The 16,738-nt window shown below is 52.8% G+C and overlaps 6 protein-coding genes across 6 annotated transcripts; 3 read left to right on the top strand and 3 right to left on the bottom strand.

Moving 5' to 3' along the window:
* Window positions 1–1,621: 1,621 nt before the first annotated feature.
* ACO1O0_006685 (uncharacterized protein) lies at window positions 1,622–3,276 on the top strand (the record flags this gene model as incomplete). Its single annotated transcript, XM_083196068.1, has 4 exons — window positions 1,622–1,891; window positions 1,949–2,201; window positions 2,313–2,454; window positions 2,517–3,276. 4 exons carry the CDS (start codon window positions 1,622–1,624, stop codon window positions 3,274–3,276), a joined length of 1,425 nt encoding a protein of 474 aa, XP_083049084.1.
* Window positions 3,277–3,794: 518 nt separating this feature from the next.
* On the bottom strand, window positions 3,795–4,612 carry ACO1O0_006686 (uncharacterized protein; the record flags this gene model as incomplete). Its single annotated transcript, XM_083196069.1, has 4 exons — window positions 3,795–3,803; window positions 3,836–4,029; window positions 4,130–4,363; window positions 4,609–4,612. 4 exons carry the CDS (start codon window positions 4,610–4,612, stop codon window positions 3,795–3,797), a joined length of 441 nt encoding a protein of 146 aa, XP_083049085.1.
* Window positions 4,613–5,380: 768 nt separating this feature from the next.
* On the bottom strand, window positions 5,381–6,384 carry ACO1O0_006687 (cupin domain-containing protein; the record flags this gene model as incomplete). Its single annotated transcript, XM_083196070.1, has 2 exons — window positions 5,381–6,099; window positions 6,213–6,384. 2 exons carry the CDS (start codon window positions 6,382–6,384, stop codon window positions 5,381–5,383), a joined length of 891 nt encoding a protein of 296 aa, XP_083049086.1.
* Window positions 6,385–6,872: 488 nt separating this feature from the next.
* Window positions 6,873–7,818, top strand: ACO1O0_006688 (fumarylacetoacetate hydrolase family protein; the record flags this gene model as incomplete). Its single annotated transcript, XM_083196071.1, has 4 exons — window positions 6,873–6,878; window positions 6,957–7,149; window positions 7,224–7,360; window positions 7,405–7,818. 4 exons carry the CDS (start codon window positions 6,873–6,875, stop codon window positions 7,816–7,818), a joined length of 750 nt encoding a protein of 249 aa, XP_083049087.1.
* Window positions 7,819–11,872: 4,054 nt separating this feature from the next.
* On the top strand, window positions 11,873–13,248 carry ACO1O0_006689 (uncharacterized protein; the record flags this gene model as incomplete). Its single annotated transcript, XM_083196072.1, has 3 exons — window positions 11,873–12,009; window positions 12,125–12,168; window positions 12,584–13,248. The coding sequence occupies 3 exons, from the start codon at window positions 11,873–11,875 to the stop codon at window positions 13,246–13,248; spliced, it is 846 nt and encodes a 281-aa protein (XP_083049088.1).
* Window positions 13,249–13,550: 302 nt separating this feature from the next.
* On the bottom strand, window positions 13,551–14,987 carry ACO1O0_006690 (aldehyde dehydrogenase; the record flags this gene model as incomplete). The annotated part of the gene is made up of 1 exon (XM_083196073.1): window positions 13,551–14,987. One exon carries the CDS (start codon window positions 14,985–14,987, stop codon window positions 13,551–13,553), a length of 1,437 nt encoding a protein of 478 aa, XP_083049089.1.
* Between the last annotated feature and the right edge of the window lie 1,751 nt (window positions 14,988–16,738).

Here is a 16,738-nt window from a genome sequence, read left to right on the forward strand (position 1 = left end):
CCGAGAATTGACTGTGCTTTAGCATCGCATGCGCTGGTGTCTGCATTGAGAAGCCGTTCCTGGACAGCACATGGGACGATGTTCGATTCCTGCACCAGGTCAACGTAAGTCGCGCGCACCTTGAGCATATCTGCAGCGGATTTCCCGGCTACCTCAGCTGCACTTGTTCTGCAAAATTACGACTAACTAACATCCGGAATGATGTAGAGCCTAGGTACATTCTTCAGCATTCAGCATGCAGTACGAGCTATGCTCGAAAATCCAGCCACGGCAAACGACGCTTGTAGGGGTAGCGTTGTCATCGTTGGGAGTATCGCTACGGCGAGGAAGTGCGAGGCCCAGGCACTGGGGGCATATTCGGCGTCCAAAGGTTCTTCCAAGGGCTTGCTTGCGGGTCTCGCTGTTGAGCTAGCTCCCCTTGGAGTACGGGTCAATATGATCTCACCGGGCCACACGGTAACAAACATGTCCATCAGCCAGTTTGACACCCGGCCGGACCTGGAGCGGGAGATGCTGGAAGCAGTTCCCATGGGACGGCTCGGTCATCGCCGGGATATGAAGGGGGCGGCCGTATACCTTCTTTCCGATGCAGCTTTGTACACAACAGGCACCGAGATAGTCATAAGTGGCGGGCTACATGCCGGCCGAATGTAGCCTCAGTATTCCCAAGCCATATCTACTGGGAACACATCAGATCTGCTCTACACACGCTGAACTTTGCTGCTCCACAATGTGACATGGAATCTTTGCCGCGATTCACGCGCCTCTTGCCTTGGTTTTGGTCTGTTGCTCGGCGATTGGATATCGGCCACTGTGGGTACTACGAGCATGGAAGGTCTAGCTTCTGGAGGATGGCGAGTGTGCGTGCTGTGTCCTGCACGGAGTATCCGAGGGACTGGATTGCATTACCAAGCCTGGGAGCTAGGGCCCAAGATCCGAGGAGTGGTATCCGACCTGCCGATATGCACCCCGCTCTACCCCAGATTGTCTACCAGATCCTTGGGTTTGGGGCTTGGCTCCTCATTGGGGTTTGGGCTTGGCTCCCCCTGGGGTGATTAGTCCCTAATCAGGTGCGCAGCAGAAAAGACTTATAAACAGCGGTGTCGACCAGCTAGTCCATGTGCTTTTCTACTTCCAAACCCAGATCGTCGCCCGTCACTACTCAGATTTGCTCTCTAGTAACAGAGGTCATACACGATGAAGGCTGCGCGCGCCGTCACCGAACACGAGGAAAGCATCGTCGCCATGGAAACCCTAGACCACCCTGGCGGAGTGACCACTGACCGGCGAGCGGAGGCCATGGGGAGAGACTTGGAACAACTTCCGCCTGGGTATTTCTACAGCGCTCGTTTTATTGGAAGCTATTGTGTAGGTGACATCCCTCGTTCCCAGGAAACCAAGGGAATCGCAGGACTGAAGCTCTACAGGCGATCGGCCTCGCCTTTGCCTGTGGCACCGGCGGGTTTTCTCTGGTTGCACCGATCGTGAGCCAGATCAACAACAGCTTTGGTGAGATGACTTCCCTCGCACCACAGGTTCAGATTGTGGAGATGACAAGCTAACATGTGACCCTTTAGCTGAGCCTTCGCCGGACATTGTGTGGGTTGGCATCGTTTACACAATGACGCAAGCCGTCCTGCTATTGCTGGTAGGCCGCCTCAGCGACGTATTCGGCCGTCGCTGGTTCTTCATCATCGGCTCCGCCATCGGCATGGTAGGCAGCATCGTCGCCGCGACCGCCCATGGGGTCCCTCAGGTCATCGCTGGTGAGACCCTTATCGGGATCGCCGCTGGCTTCCAGCTCTCCTTTTTCTGGGCCGTCTCCGAGATTGTCCCCATGAACCGGCGCTTCCTTGCTACCTCGGGCGTCTTTCTCTGGTCTGTTCCGACGGTCCGTATATCTCTCCCCCGAGACCTGTCACGCACCCGTACTCAACTCGTGACCTAGAATGCTCTTGGCCCCAAGATCGCTCTGACCATCGTGTCCAACACAGCCTCTGGGTGGCGCGCCTGCTTTTATCTCCTCATCGCGCTGAACGCGGCCTCCACACTGTGCTGGTACTTGTTTTACTACCCTCCCAGCTTCCACCAGCTGCACGAAACCAAGACGGCTAGATACCTCTTGCGACATTTCGACTATGTCGGTGTCGTGCTCTTCTCTGCGGCAATGATCTTGCTACTGGCCGGTCTGAGCTGGGGTGGTGCATGTCTACCCCTTACCTAGACCTTGTGCTGTCACGCTGACCCGATTAAATAGGTCCTTTACCCATGGAACAGCGCCCACGTTCTCGGTACCATAATCAGCGGCGCAGTCTGCTTGGTGGCCTTTGCGCTATACGAAACTTTGATGCCGCTCAGCGAACCCTATCTGCCAGTCGAGCTGCTCAAGAATATCCAATTCACCTCATGCGCCATCTGGTGTGCCATTGCCGCCATGACGTTCTACGCCTTTGGGTAGGCAGCTTCCCCAAGTCTGTCTTTTTGATGAATCGACGCCAAGCTGACTTGTGCCTTAGGCTCATCTGGCCACGAGCTGTGCCCATCTTGTACCCCGAACTCGGGGCCGACGTCCAAGAAACATATGCCGGTCTGGTCACCACGTGTTTTGTATTTGGCCAGATGACCGGACCCTTCTGCACCAATTGGATACCGGCCAAGCCGTTCGTCATCGTGGGTACCATCATCTCGCTGCCCCTCCTGGTCGCCTTGGCTGCAGACCCCATCAACATTGACATGACTCTGGCCTTCCTGATTACCGGCAACTTTATCCTCGGGGCGGCAGATGGCGTGGCGCTGACCATGACTACATTCCCCCTCCGGACCCAGGAGGAGATCGGAACCGCCGGCGGCCTCAGCGGTTCGATCAGGCTGACGGGTACCTCGATCGCGGTCGCCATGTACAACACCATCCTCAACAACAGGCTCAAGATCACGGTGCCGAGGAGCGTTGGCGGTGCCATCCAGGAGGCAAACTTACCCGAGTCTGTCGTACCTACCATCGTTGCCGTGCTGGACCGTGGAGAGCGTCTGCTCAACACTACAGCTCAGGGACTGACGGCCGACAAGATCCCCTTGATTGAGCATGCATTTCGCCTCGGCAACTCAGAAGCTTACAAAACTGTATTTCTTTCCACCCTTGGATTTGGACTATTGTCTGTCGTCTTGGTCTGGTTCATTGGTGGTGTAGATGAGAGTGATCCGCATTATGTGGCAAGCCAAATTGCCACACCCGCCGTGCCAGCTGACGAGAAATCAAAGGCGGAAGCATTGGTTTAGCGACGGCCGTGCTTGGTTATACGGAACACGGGGGGACCATTGCCAGACTAGTTCAGATAGACCAGGCACAGTGGGAAAGGGCATTCGTAAAGCTATTAGGATCAACATCCAATTTAACAGGTTCAGAATGCCATTTTTACTGACATATGTTCCCTTCTCGGGCGGAGTCACCTTAGGAGCACACAAGCAGCGTCTATAATCAAGTCAACAGTACTGCTTTCACCAAGCTTAGATTCTGGTCCAGACTCGCACCCCAAGGATGATACTGGGCACCATCACGAGAACTAACTTCTGCCCTTCACGCCTGTATTCTGATCCAGACACTAAATAGCTCATATACACCACTCATGCTACACACAGGCGTGTCACTTCATCCTTCACATGCTGGAGTAGACCTGACAAGTCATGCTTCGGCTTCCATCCTAGCGAACGCGATCGCTCGGCCCATCCGCGCTCTGTACTTGCCCAATAACGCAGCTTCGGCACACCAACACTGTTATTACACACAGACAATGACTTCAGGGTGGCTACTGGACAAATATAGCACTGTGGTACTTACTGGTCCGGCTTCGAGATCTGACTGTGGTGAAGGCACTGCTTGCGTGTCCTTGAAGATACCGGCAGCGTGGAAGGCTTCGACCAGTGCGGTCGTGATGCGGCCAGCCTCGAGCTCACCATTCAAACAGAAGAATATCCCGGAAAAACCATGGTCTGCTGGCTCGCGCAGAAGGATCATGTCGAAGAGGCTCGCCACTAGGTTCATACCCATTATCAGCCGTCACTTGTGGCACAGGCGCCAGACAGATTGAAAAAAAAGCCGACTTGGATCTACTGTTGGGAAGCTAGGACTTACCGTCCTCGACGTGGACCCAGCTTTTCTGATTCTGACCGTCGCCAAGCTGCGGGACAGACTTTTGGCGCATCGAGATGTCGATTAAGCCAGGAATCGGCATCGAAGATGGATTGGCGATGCCGGCCTCGTGCATGATGCCCTTGGCAGTGCCGAAGACGGCGAAGGGGACGACAATGTACGAGCGCAGGTAGCCTTCCCTGTCGGCGGTGATGATAGCGTCATCCACATTGCGATCTGATCATCTGTTTTAGCGAGCTGCATGCAGCTAAGCGTGATACAGAACATGAAGAGAGGCAGTCAGCGTACGAGGAAGTGATAGTGGGATTTGAGAAATCAATCCAGCGTCGAGGTCTGAAAGGATCTCGTCGTCCGAACCTGGTCTCCCCCCGGTATATTTGTCGAGAAACGCTCAACGCAGATCCATGTCAGTGCGTGTGTTGTTATTCAGTTGGACAATCCGCAAATTACCTGCACCTGACGCATGATACAGACGCGGTCGAGTAGATGTCGATTCGTAGCGAGCCTTCATACCACGGAGAATGGCATGCGTGGCCTGAAATGCATCGCAGTCAGCCAATTGCACAACAATGTCGTACTTTTGGACCTCTTCTTCTAATCCAGCTATGTTGTCAAAAGGTATTGTGACAGTAGATATGCCCAATAGTTTTGCAATCTGTTCGAGTCGCTCTTTCGAACGCCCGGCAGCGGTGACTTTGAAAGGCAGGTTCTCGAATCCAACCACATGCCATCGAGACAGTAGGACTCCGGCGATGTAGCCGGTAGCACCGAACAAAAGTAGTTGTGGTTTCACGTTGCTCATAGTGTAAGCCTAATGTGCACAGAGAAGGAAGTTTTGGTGGCATTCTTAACATGCTTTTAGGGGGTACTCCTTTCAGTTTATATCAAGAATTCTTCCTCCCCGCGTATCGGGTAAATCCTTCCGCGGGGAAGCAGGATCCAAAAGCCGCACGGTTAACATGTACTCGCGCCGCTGTATGCTTCTTATCACGCAAGATGGCGTGCGCGCACTAGGTCTTTACGTAAGACAGATGTAGCTCATGGGATTTCAAAGCAGCCCCCCTTGCAACTTTAAGGGGAAGGTCAGCGGGGAAGGGAGGCTACAGCATTGGTTACTCATCTGAGAACCCCGAGCAGACATAACACAGCTATGATATAATCTCAAGAAATGTCATTGAGTTGCATTTACAGTAATATCAGAGAATCCCAGAGTTTTAGACATCGGGATACAACCTAGTCTGACACCAACGTCTCGACGTCCACGCCCTCAACGCGGTAAAACCCAAGCGCCGTAAGCATGGGCTTATCATGGAACCGGTAAAGATACACATCCTCGCTCTCATCCGCAACGTGCTGGTATTGGTGCCACGCCGGAACACAGAAAGTGTCACCGGCCTCCCATTGAATCGTCTCGTCCCCAACCTTGGAGTGACCCTTGCCTGACACAATGTGATAGACGGATGAAGCTGTCTCGCGGATTCCTGGAGACGAGCACCCAGAGGCCACGCGTTCAGCTGAACCTCCGAGGACCCTGGAAACGGGCCGTCCATCCGCTTTGAGATAGTCCTTGGTAGCCCAATCTTTGCCATCATCAAGACGTGCCTTCATTTTCGCCCAGGGGAACACAATCGGCGAATTGCTCGTGTCATCATTCTCAGCTGGGTATCGCTTCTCCTGGTAATGCTCGACAAAGTGGACTGGGAAGTGGCGGAAGTTAGGTAGGTCGAGACCATCGAGCCAGATCATGGGACCAGAGCCGTCCTTGCCGTGGTCATGCCAGTTCCAGGTGGGGGTGAGGATCACGTCGCCTCGCTGCATGTTGATGCGCCGGCCGTGTACCGCGGTGAAGCCACCTTGACCTTCGATGATGAAGCGCATAGCGAAAGCTGTGTGACGGTGCGCTCGGGCGACTTCGTTAGGCATGACGAGCTGTAGGCCAGCATAGAGGGTGTCTGTTGTGTATGGGGCATCTAAGGGGAGAGCAGTCAGGGTCAGCAGAGACTCTTTTAATTTTTGGCTGCTGGATTCTCGTTAAGAATGGAATAGTTGGCTAGTGACGGCTTACCTCTAGCAGGGTTGATGAGCATCAAAACACGCCGCTCAGCCTGGTCTTCTGTCACGAGCTCGCCAGCCAGCCCGAGGCTGGGACGAATGTCCTTGTACCGCCAGATGTGAGGAACAGCAGTGGGATTCGGTGCTGGGGGGTTCAGCTTGGCCATTTGCTCCCATAGGGGCATCGCATGCAGCTTCCGCGCCGTATTGACAAGTTGCTTCACGGCGGACTGATTTTCCGCATCATGTACGACGGACTCTATCTTGCTAGGTGCCATAGTGATAGTGATTCGCGTACGTGCTCGACAGTTTGTTAATGGGATCTTGTAAGTGAATGTGATGAGATCGGTAGATACTGTTCAAGAGATTGCATCAATGAAGCAGGCCAATTATAGACAAATTAACCATCCGTACGATTGAATAGGTTAGATATTATTGAATGTCTTTACCTCGGACTTAGCAGCACCAAGTGCCTGCAGTTCCCAGCTCCCCGACATCTCCGGGATCAGTGCCGCGGGATGATCCCGGAGCAGGGCCGATACCCCCGGGTTGACGGAAACACGGGTATGCAGCGCCGGTGCTCGAGTGGAATGAAAGACATAAATGCCTTCTTTAAAACCTGCTAAAATAGCACCTGGTCAAAAAAGAACACCCTGCCCTTCATCATTTCATCATGTCTGTAGCTTGGGAACGACTTATTAGGTTCGTGGCGACGGACAGCCGGATCTTGCATGGAGAGCCAATCCTTCCCCACGAGGACTACGACCTCGGCCGCCTTACTAGCGAGGACAAGATCCAAGCCAAAATTATTGTCGGTGACGACATATTCGATACCACTGGATCTACATTCGTCTCAGACGAGATTGCAACAGTCGATCGAATCCTTGGTCCGCTGACGGCGGCTGAGGTGCCAGTATTACGCTGCGTTGGTCTCAACTATGCAAAACACAGTAGGTAATCTCATCAACGCTCTCAGGCATACAATGCCTTCATATGCGACTTCTGGTTGATCATATCTATGTAGTCCAACAAGCAAAGAGGACACCACCTCCGAACCCATTCATCTTCTTCAAGCCAACCACAACCATCATCGGTCATCATGACAATGTTGTCATACCCAAGATTGCACAGGATGACCAGGCAGATTACGAGGGCGAGCTGGTAAGCAATTGATTCTTTACGCCACCGAAAATATCATGGAATAGGATAAGGCTAACGTAACGGCAATGGAGGTCCTTGTGATAGGTAAAGACGCCAAGGATGTTTCAAGAGAGGAGGCACTGGAGTACGTCGCCGCTTACACCGTTGGCAACGACATCTCCTCGCGCAAACTGCAAAGGAACCCCGAACTCGCCGGGCGCATCCCGCAATGGGGCTTTTCCAAGGGTTTCGACACCTATGCCCCCATGGGTCCTTGTCTCGTTGCTAAGCGCCTCGTGGACAACCCCCGGAATCTGCACCTTCGAACAATCATTGACGGCGAGGTTCGTCAGGACGAGTCAATCTCGGATATGCTTTTCGACAGCGAGGCTATTATCTCGTACTTGTCGCAGGGAACGACGCTACAGAAAGGGAGTGTCATTATGACCGGTACACCGGGAGGTGAGGAGAGACTATGAAATGTATTCTCTTGTGATCAGGATTATGGCTAACATGTGCTGAAAACAGGCGTCGGGGGCGATATGCAGCCACCCCGTTGGTTGAAGCCGGGAACTGACATGGAGGTGAATATTACCAAGATCGGAACGCTGAGGAACGGCGTGGAGTTTGCCACGTGATACAATGCTGACAATGGGACACTCAATTTTCCTAATACCCATTTCCTCGTCTCCCCGGGTCCCTGGTGAGTGAGAACCTATTCACAGGCTAGGAAGCGTACATCACACTTAAGTTGATAAACTCTGGGACAACGACAGGCTACATGTATGTGACTGTACCACGGACGATGGTATGTTTTCTCATCGTGAGCGCATCACAGCTACAGCGATAGTACAAGAAAACGTGTGGGTTGTCCCCCGTACTAAACAATTCCCTTTAATTTCCAACCAAAAGATTAGAGCCAATGGATACTTTGCATTGTTTACAATTCCGGTGGGTTTTCTCCGTAGTAGTCTCCTATAAAGTCGAGTCGCCCATTACCCATAAAGTCGAAATCTAGAAACGACAACCCTTGATCTTTGAAGGCTTCCTGGAAAAAGATTGGAACTTGGTCAATGTCTGTAGATATGCTACCCGGCATTGGTAACGAGTTGAGCTCCCCTTGGTGTGTATCTGCGAATAGGCGTCCAAGGTTAGCCGCCCAGATTCCTTGGAGGGCTCGGGGGAGAATATGGGAGGATGTTCCCTTACCAGAGACGCCTAGAACTATACGGAGCTTCTTAAGACACCAGAAGCACCGTTCAACGGTGATGTTACCCTGATCCAGGCGACTTAGTGTGTCGATCGCGCGGAAGAATGTCTCTGATATTGCTTCCTGCGACACCGATGGCGGCAAAGCGATACTTTGGCTGCGCCTCAAAAGAAGCAGAATTGTGAAAAGAACCATGCCAGCATCGAAAACTTTTCCATCAAATAGGGAAGACACGTCAATTTTTGACCTTTTAAAACGCAACTTGGCAATGAATTTGAAGCATGCTCACCATAGTATAGAGTAAACCACCAAGCCCCCAAGAGCTGGCGTGCCAGCCCAGCATCATCACGAACAGCATAGCCAACAAGATTGACAATTTCGGCCGACGACGAAAAGCATGCCTCCACCGCACTGCCTGAAACGTCCCGCAACTCCATCAAGTCGATGGTCTGCGCCGCATCGACATCTGCTACTAGCTCGCACACCCTGACCAGCACGATGCGGTGCGCTAGGATACGGACATTGTTGAAGCGCAAGGTCAGGATCATACGGAATCGCGCGAGCGTAAAATTCGCTGCTATGTCCCCTGTGAGTTTGGAGGCATGAATGAGGCCCATGTGTGGTGGTAGTTCCCGAGCCCATCCTTCCAGCATGCGGCGGACTTTCATGATGGAGATTGTGAGTTCGTAGTTGGGTAGCTTTTCTCCACAGCCGAGGTTTCCGCCGTACAGAAGATCGATTACATTTCCCAACACACCGTAGAGGTTTCTACAACGGATGTCAGCGAACTCTTGCCCGGTATGCGTCTCCATTCGCAAGGTCTTAGGCGGAAAGGGAGAACTTACATAGTCGCTCGGAAGAAGTCTGTGCTTCCCTGGCTGACTCCAATTTCCTTAGGTTGGTAAACCCGCGTATCAATAGGATCGATATAGATGGGGAGATCTAGACGGCAGTATGTCTGGGGAATGGATGCGGGCCGCCCAAAGGTCATGCTCAGACTCCTAAAATAACGAATTTGGTGAGTCACGCCGCTCGTAAATCCGGGATAATTCTTTTGAGAATGTGAGGGGTCTTTAGCTTACCTGTCGAGCACGATACAGCCAAACCACACCCTTTTGCGAATCTCTCGCTCTACGGGTGGAAATTTCTTGGATGCTTCTGTGGAATGCAGACCGAGCTGCATAGCAACCTTGACGGCCAGTCCATGCGTAGCAGAAGTCTGGACGGACGACTTGTTACCCTGCATATATTGAGTAACCAGCAGTAAATATTGGACTAAATAGTTTAGCCAGTCAGTGCCTGTCCTTTGAAATTTCAGGACGGGAGGGACTACCGATCTCCAGGCTCGCAGTCTTCATGACGTGGCTCTCACACAGCCGAGTCGCACGCCGATAGAATGCTTCCGAGCTCGATTGGCGATCTTTGGCGTCACCTTTGGGTGAAACGGTCGTGTACGTTGCCATGGCTAAGACCATGTTCAACAAGCCTAGCCAGGTTCGTCTCATTGCCATGAATTTCCCTTGAGGCAGTCCGGCATACATATCTCTGAACGTCCCCTCGTGTATATAAGGGAATAGCAATGCCGTATCACTGAAGAACCTGTCTATAAGAACCGAAGTCTCTGCTTTAGGAGGCAGGTAGAATATGGAAGATGACGAGACTCCTCCATTTCTTTCACTGCCAGTACATCGCAGGTTTGATGGATTTGTGGAGTCTAGTGGCGTGTCAACAGACTTTGACCGTGGAATCCGTGCGATCCTGTAGTCGGGCAGGATTGTCTTGTCATGGAAGTGATTGGGGCCTGAAAATGAATTGCGCTCCTCTGGTGAGAGTGATAGTCTTGCCAACGCGACAGAGACTTCGGAAGTAAAAGCGATGCTTGACGAGGGGCCTATGTGGATGACTATGATTAGTATCACCAGGGCGTCCCGACTCAAATTCATGAGGTTCTGCACAAACCGAAAAAGGCGCGATCCTCCTCGTCTTCGAACACAAAATGTCCCATGCCATCGGTAGGGTCTTCAGGGTGCATCTGGCTGCCGACATCATCGTTATCGTCATCCTCCTCAACATTACCCTCATCGTGGAGGCTAGATCCAAGATTGGTATGAGAGGTAGTTGATGCAGGAATTTGATCATAGCCATTCATGTAACCAAGATCAAAGTGGTTGATGGCATTGCTGTTACTTGGACCACGACATGACTCGGGCAGGTTTGATAAATGAGTGCCCACTACCTGTTCGAGACTGCGAAGACGGGCTTCAATGCGCTGTATGTGCCTACAATGACAGAGCCTCGAATTAGTTGCTGTTGCATCAATAACCAAACACAAGTCATCTCCACAAGCTGGCTTACTCCTTTGCCGGGCTCTGTCCCCGTGGGTTGGTGGATATGTACTCGCACTGGAGCTCAAGCTCGGTGCATGTGCCGCACCTTGGGCGCTGACCACCGCACTGCGCATACGACAAGTCAGCCAGCTGTAGAACCGAGTATGAGGTAGCAATTTTTCATGCAGGGACGTCACGTATGCTACTCCCCGGCTGGCTGGACATGACATGGATGTGTTGCTGCAAGGGGCCAAAACGAGGTCAGTCCACGTACCCTCGACTTCCTCTTCCTGCACGACACGCATGCGACTGCAATCCGACGCCGCTTCCGGTTTGGAGGCACAGCATCAAGCTGCGACTCAACGCTGCCGTGACGAGTCCCGGGGGACATGATGCCGACCCTGGGGGTGGTCAGAGAATCAGGAGAGGGCCACGCCTTGATGTTGATACTCGCAGCGAATCGCTCCCTGTTAGACGACGGTATCATCGATCCAAGGGGTGTGGGAAGCGGACCGAGGGAGATGGGGCCGATATGGAAGAGAAACGAGTGCAGGCAGCTCGTGGGTGTGTTGTTGAGGGGATCCCAGCCGGACATCCGGGCAGCCCCGTAAGCAGACTGGGTGAAAGATGGGGAACGTTATCATCAGCATCCCGTACTTGGCTGGAAACGTATTAGAGCGACGTAGGCCGGCGGAGCGCTCCGGCATCGTCGGGCTTAGCAACCGCGGCATCATGGCCCGGTGTCCCGGGGCCGGCCGGCGATCTGTTCCCGTGGGCACGCATCTCTTCTTTGCTATATCGATCCGATGCCACGCGTCTGACTCGCATGATTCAAAGAATTGCTAGAGTCCACCGGCAATTTCTTTTTCTTGAAATCGCGTCAATCCAGCAATACCATACGAAACCTATTGACCTCGGCGCGCATGCTCACACCGCTCGCTTACCCTGCCCTGCCAATACCAGTACTATTGTAATTTTTTGGTCATTTTTTTGAGTATGACTTCAGTGGACAGGCAGATTGGAGCGTGGGTCGAGACCCCAGGCAAGGATGCCAGGATTGAGCTTCGCCAGATTGAGATTCCCAAGCCGGGGGTAGGTGAAGTGCTCGTCAAGATGGAGGTCTCGGGAGTTTGGTATGTTGAAATCGAATGTGACTAACATTTCCATGTTTGTTCTATACATGTACTGACGGATGGGTCTTTCCAGCCATTCCGACCACCATTCCATATACGGCACCACTCCAATGAGTGCGCACGTTGCGGGACACGAAGGCGTAGGAAAGGTCGTTGCAGGTTCGGCATACTGAACCTGATATTCTCGACATACATTACTGACAGTCCATGGGAGCTAGTCGGTCCAGGAGTTGCAGATGTGATGCTGAACAGTCGCGTTGGTGTCTCGTAAGTGACCCCCAATCTCACGAATCAACCCACACCAAGAACAAAACATTGACCCCATTGTTGTTGCAAAGCTGGCTTCATAGAGCCTGCCAAAACTGCGAAATATGCGAGAGGGATTACACACATTGCCCGCGCCAAGACAATTCCGGCAGAGTGAGTCAATACCGATATGAGAAGAGAAGAGTATTCTATTGCAGATGCTAATACTTGGATCAGAACGTACCTGGAACATTTCAACGTAGGAAAACCTCGGAGATGGCATACATACTTTGGAGGTATATCCATTTCTGACTCACGTTATCCTTAGAATACTGCGTAGCAGACGCCGCCTTCGTGACCAGGATCCCTGACCAGGTGAAATCCGAGCTCGCCGCACCGGTCCTCTGCGGCGGCATCGCCGTCTACTCGGCGCTGCGCAAAGCCAATCTCAAGTCCGGCGACTACGTCGTCCTCCCTGGCGCAGGCGGCGGCCTAGGCCATCTCGGTGTTCAGATTGCCGCGTCCCTTGGCTACTGCGTGATTGCCATCGATGCCGCCGACAAGGAGGAAGTCTGCAACACATCCGGGGCTGCCCATTTCCTCGACTTCCGCAAGAGCAACGACTTGGTCGCGGATGTGCGTGCCTTGACGGGCGGCCTCGGTGCTCACGCTGTTCTGTGTATCACAGGGGCGCCGTCTGCATACGAAAGCGCGATTCCGATGCTGCGTAACTGCGGGAGGCTTCTATGCGTCGGCATCCCGCCCCCCGACTACCGCCTGCAGGTCAGTCCGTTCGAGATGCTGGTAAAGGGCCTTCAGGTTATCGGTGCGACGGTTGGGAATCGCAACCAGATGGAAGAACTGATGGAGTTGATGGTGCAGGGAAAGTTGAAGCCAAGAGTGCAGATGTATCCTTTCGAGAAGCTGGAAGAGGTGATGGGGAAGCTGGAGAGGGCCGAGATTGCGGGCAGAGCGGTGTTGCAGATACAGTAAATGTAGATGTTTAATCGAATCCCCACGGTCCACAGGCATTGACGGCAGCAACCGCACCCTATCGGAGCATCCGAGTCCAAACCACATTGTATATAGGGTATCTTATGCAAGTGGAATGACAAAGTTGTGGTCGCTTATTAGGCCAATGGAACGGCCTGGTGTCGGTGAACCCCTATCACATCTTCCCACAAGCGGCATGTTCTCATCAGAGCATACGATGAGAATTACCAGTGGTACGAGAACACTCTTTCAACGCTTATACATTTCAACACTACCTAGGTATCATCAGGCGTATCCAGTTCCTAATCCCTCCAAGTGACCGACTTCACTTTGAGCCACTCGCGCAGCCCATCGACCCCGTTGAAGCGTCCGTAGCCGCTGTCCTTGGACCCACCGTGAGGCAACGCAGACTCATCGTGGATAGTCATATTGTTGATATGCACAGCCCCGGCGTCGATGCGCTTCGCCAGCCTCATGCCTCGTCGAAGCTCATTCGTAAAGACAGCGGATGTAAGACCGTATCGTGTGTCGTTGGCAAGCGCCAGCGCCTCCTCATCGTTGTCAACGATATAGATAGATACGATTGGGCCAAACGACTCTTCGTAGAAGATTCTCATACTCTTATCAACATTCTCGAGCACCGTGGGGCTGATACGGTTGGTGGACGTATCAGCTCCAGATTCAACAGTCCCATATAGAATCTTGGCTCCCTTGTCGAGAGCATCCTTCACCAGAGCGCGGCTCTTGTCGGCGCTCTTCCCATTGATCAAGATGGGCAAAGGGGCCTCGCCGCCAAAGATCTTTCCGATCACCTCTTTCAATGCAGTCTTGAACGGCTCCATCACCTCCCGCCTCACGATAATTCGCTCGGTGCTCATGCACACTTGACCGGCATGGCTGAATGATGCCAGTGCACACTGTTCGGCTGCGAGCCCTAGATCGGCATCTTCGCAGACAATCGCCGGCGCCTTCCCGCCGAGTTCGAGAACGCAGGGCTTGATGTTCTGCCCGCACAGACTCGCGATGGTCGCCCCCACGGCAGTGCTGCCTGTGAAGTTGACTTTTCGAATGGCAGGGTGCTGTATGAGGTGCTTCGTAATCTGAAACGCGTCCTCTGGTCGGTGGTAGACAGTGTTTAGACATCCCGCGGGCAGACCAGCCTCGTGCAGAATATCCACAAGATGCCACATGGTCGCCGGCGCGAGCTCCGGCCCCTTCAGCACGACAGTATTACCCGCGGCAAGAGGAAACAGACAAGCCCTGAGCGCCAGTGCGTGAGGAGCGTTCCAGGGTGGAATCCCAAGGATGACACCGTACGGCTCCCTCAACACCATGGCGCTCGTGTCACTTGCCTCCGGGTCGACGACAAAGCCCTTTTCTGTACCGGCGATCGACGCGAGTTGGTAGCAAGTATCTATCGCACCATTGTACTCAAAGCCAAACATGATCTCAGGCACGCCTGTCTCCGTAGTACTGTGCTTCATACTCTGCTCGCGACGTTCTTTGAGCAGGTGGTATGCGCGAAGAAAGATCTCCCTCCGCTCGTAGGGCTTCGTGAGGCGCCATGTTTGGAAGGCTTTTTGGGCAGACACTGCGGCAGCGTCTGCATCTTCAATGCTGGCGGAGGAGGCTTTCCAGAGCGGTTGATGGGTTTGGGGGGAGACGACAGTGAATGTGTTGGTGGTTTGTTTCTGTTGGCCGTCCAGCCAGAGCGGTACGACGGAGTCGGGGGTGAACATGGCTGGTGTGTGTGTCCTGGAACCCATCTTTACAAGAGAAAGACCTTATTTCAATGCTTACTGAACATGGATCCAGAAATCCTGTAGACATGACACGTCTCTAGCCTTTTCTTTCCAGTGTTTAATAGCTAGCGATTGTGTTGTGATGATACTTGCATTGGTTACTAATCGCTTAGCTCGGGGGCACTTCCCGCGGCATTGCCGGGTACAGCTCCGGTCAGATAAGCCCTCTCGTTCCCGTTAGCCACCAAAAGCTTACAGCGCTTGATGAGGTAACTCTTTCTGACCAAGGGAAGAGTTCCTAGCTTCTTGGGTTGTTTAGCAAAGCGTTGCACGCGGCTTCACTCGGTCGTTGCGTAGCCAAAGTCATCAGATTGCATTCCATAGAATGCAAATACTGATCAAAAACCTTCTCCTCCCCGATCCCGCTTCATGTCACGCCGGAATGTCTGCCTCGGTTCTCCGGGAGTCACTTACTTGTGTCAGACCGTATTAGATGCAGCCTCCCAGATGGCCCATCGCCGACAAGAGGTGGCCTCCCAGATGGACATAGATGGTGGCGATCAAAGAAAAAGGGGACATTTCCATCATCCGCGACGAACTGTCCATGGGTGGCAGGGAAACCACAATCCCGTGGTTGGCATCATCGAGCTTACAGTTGCACAAACCATTGGAGGATATTCGGCCGAAATTTCTCTCTGCACAAGCTCATCCTCCACCTACTCTCTGTCCAAGTCTGTTGACGCTGGTGTGAACCTGCAAGCGCACGCTCCTGTCAAAGACGTTACCGAGACGCCCGACATAGAGGGCTATCTGGCACTGGAGCTGTTCGCGCTAGGAAGATAGCCCATGCAATGAACGTCTACACATCATCAATACTTCCCAAGTTGGTAGGCAAGATTGTCCCTATGCGCAGTATCTAGTGGCACATCGGGCCTGGAGGAACCTCCGCTCTGTTGCCGCCCGACTCATTTGTCCTTCGACTTGGCAGACACTGAATGCGATCACTTGGTCCCTGGAGTTGATGGTGGCATCGTTGGAGGCGCGCGGTCCAAAGACCACCATGACTTGCCAGCTTGTTACAACAATGTGAACGACGATAAGCTGATTGACTCCGCAAAAGATGCAGCGTGTGTTCCGAGAGTGGGAAGACAGAGGCACGTATATGTCCAAGGTGTGGACTGAAATGAGTCACAACATCCGATCCAACAATTTGGGTTGTGGCTAATGTCCAAGTAATGATGGGCTATCCATCCGACTGGATATCCCATGTTTGTATGGCAGCAAGTTGATGCTGCGTTTATCCGCGTACATTAGATCCTCTTTTCTAGAACGCATAGTAGTCACGTTGGGTTGCCCATGTAAAAGTACTTTGCGCACGCGATTCATCTATCGCGTGTGTGCAGGGGGTGAGTAGCTCAAACACGGTGTGTCGTCGCTAGTTATTATAACATGTAAATTACTAACGAATAAACTCGGCATCGACAGCGCTATTTCGCTGGTATGCGGTGTCTTCTGGTACGGTGCCAATGACTTTACATTAAGTCGAGAAATCACTGTTGGAGCCGCCAAAGAAATGGGCAGACGTAGGTACATATGACATGACTGCAGTATCATAATAATAAATGATGAACGGTAGATAGGCCTCCATAGGTAGGTAGGTACCTCGGTGCTTTTGCTTCTCTTATACCTTGAGATGTTAGCGGCCTCGGCTTCATTTGTGTATAAATGCCGGGTAGACAGCAATGCCG

The sequence above is a fragment of the Amphichorda felina genome (genome assembly GCF_050947745.1).
Source record: "Amphichorda felina strain 45539 chromosome Unknown scaffold_6, whole genome shotgun sequence".
In the NCBI taxonomy this organism is placed as follows: Eukaryota; Fungi; Ascomycota; class Sordariomycetes; order Hypocreales; family Bionectriaceae; genus Amphichorda; species Amphichorda felina.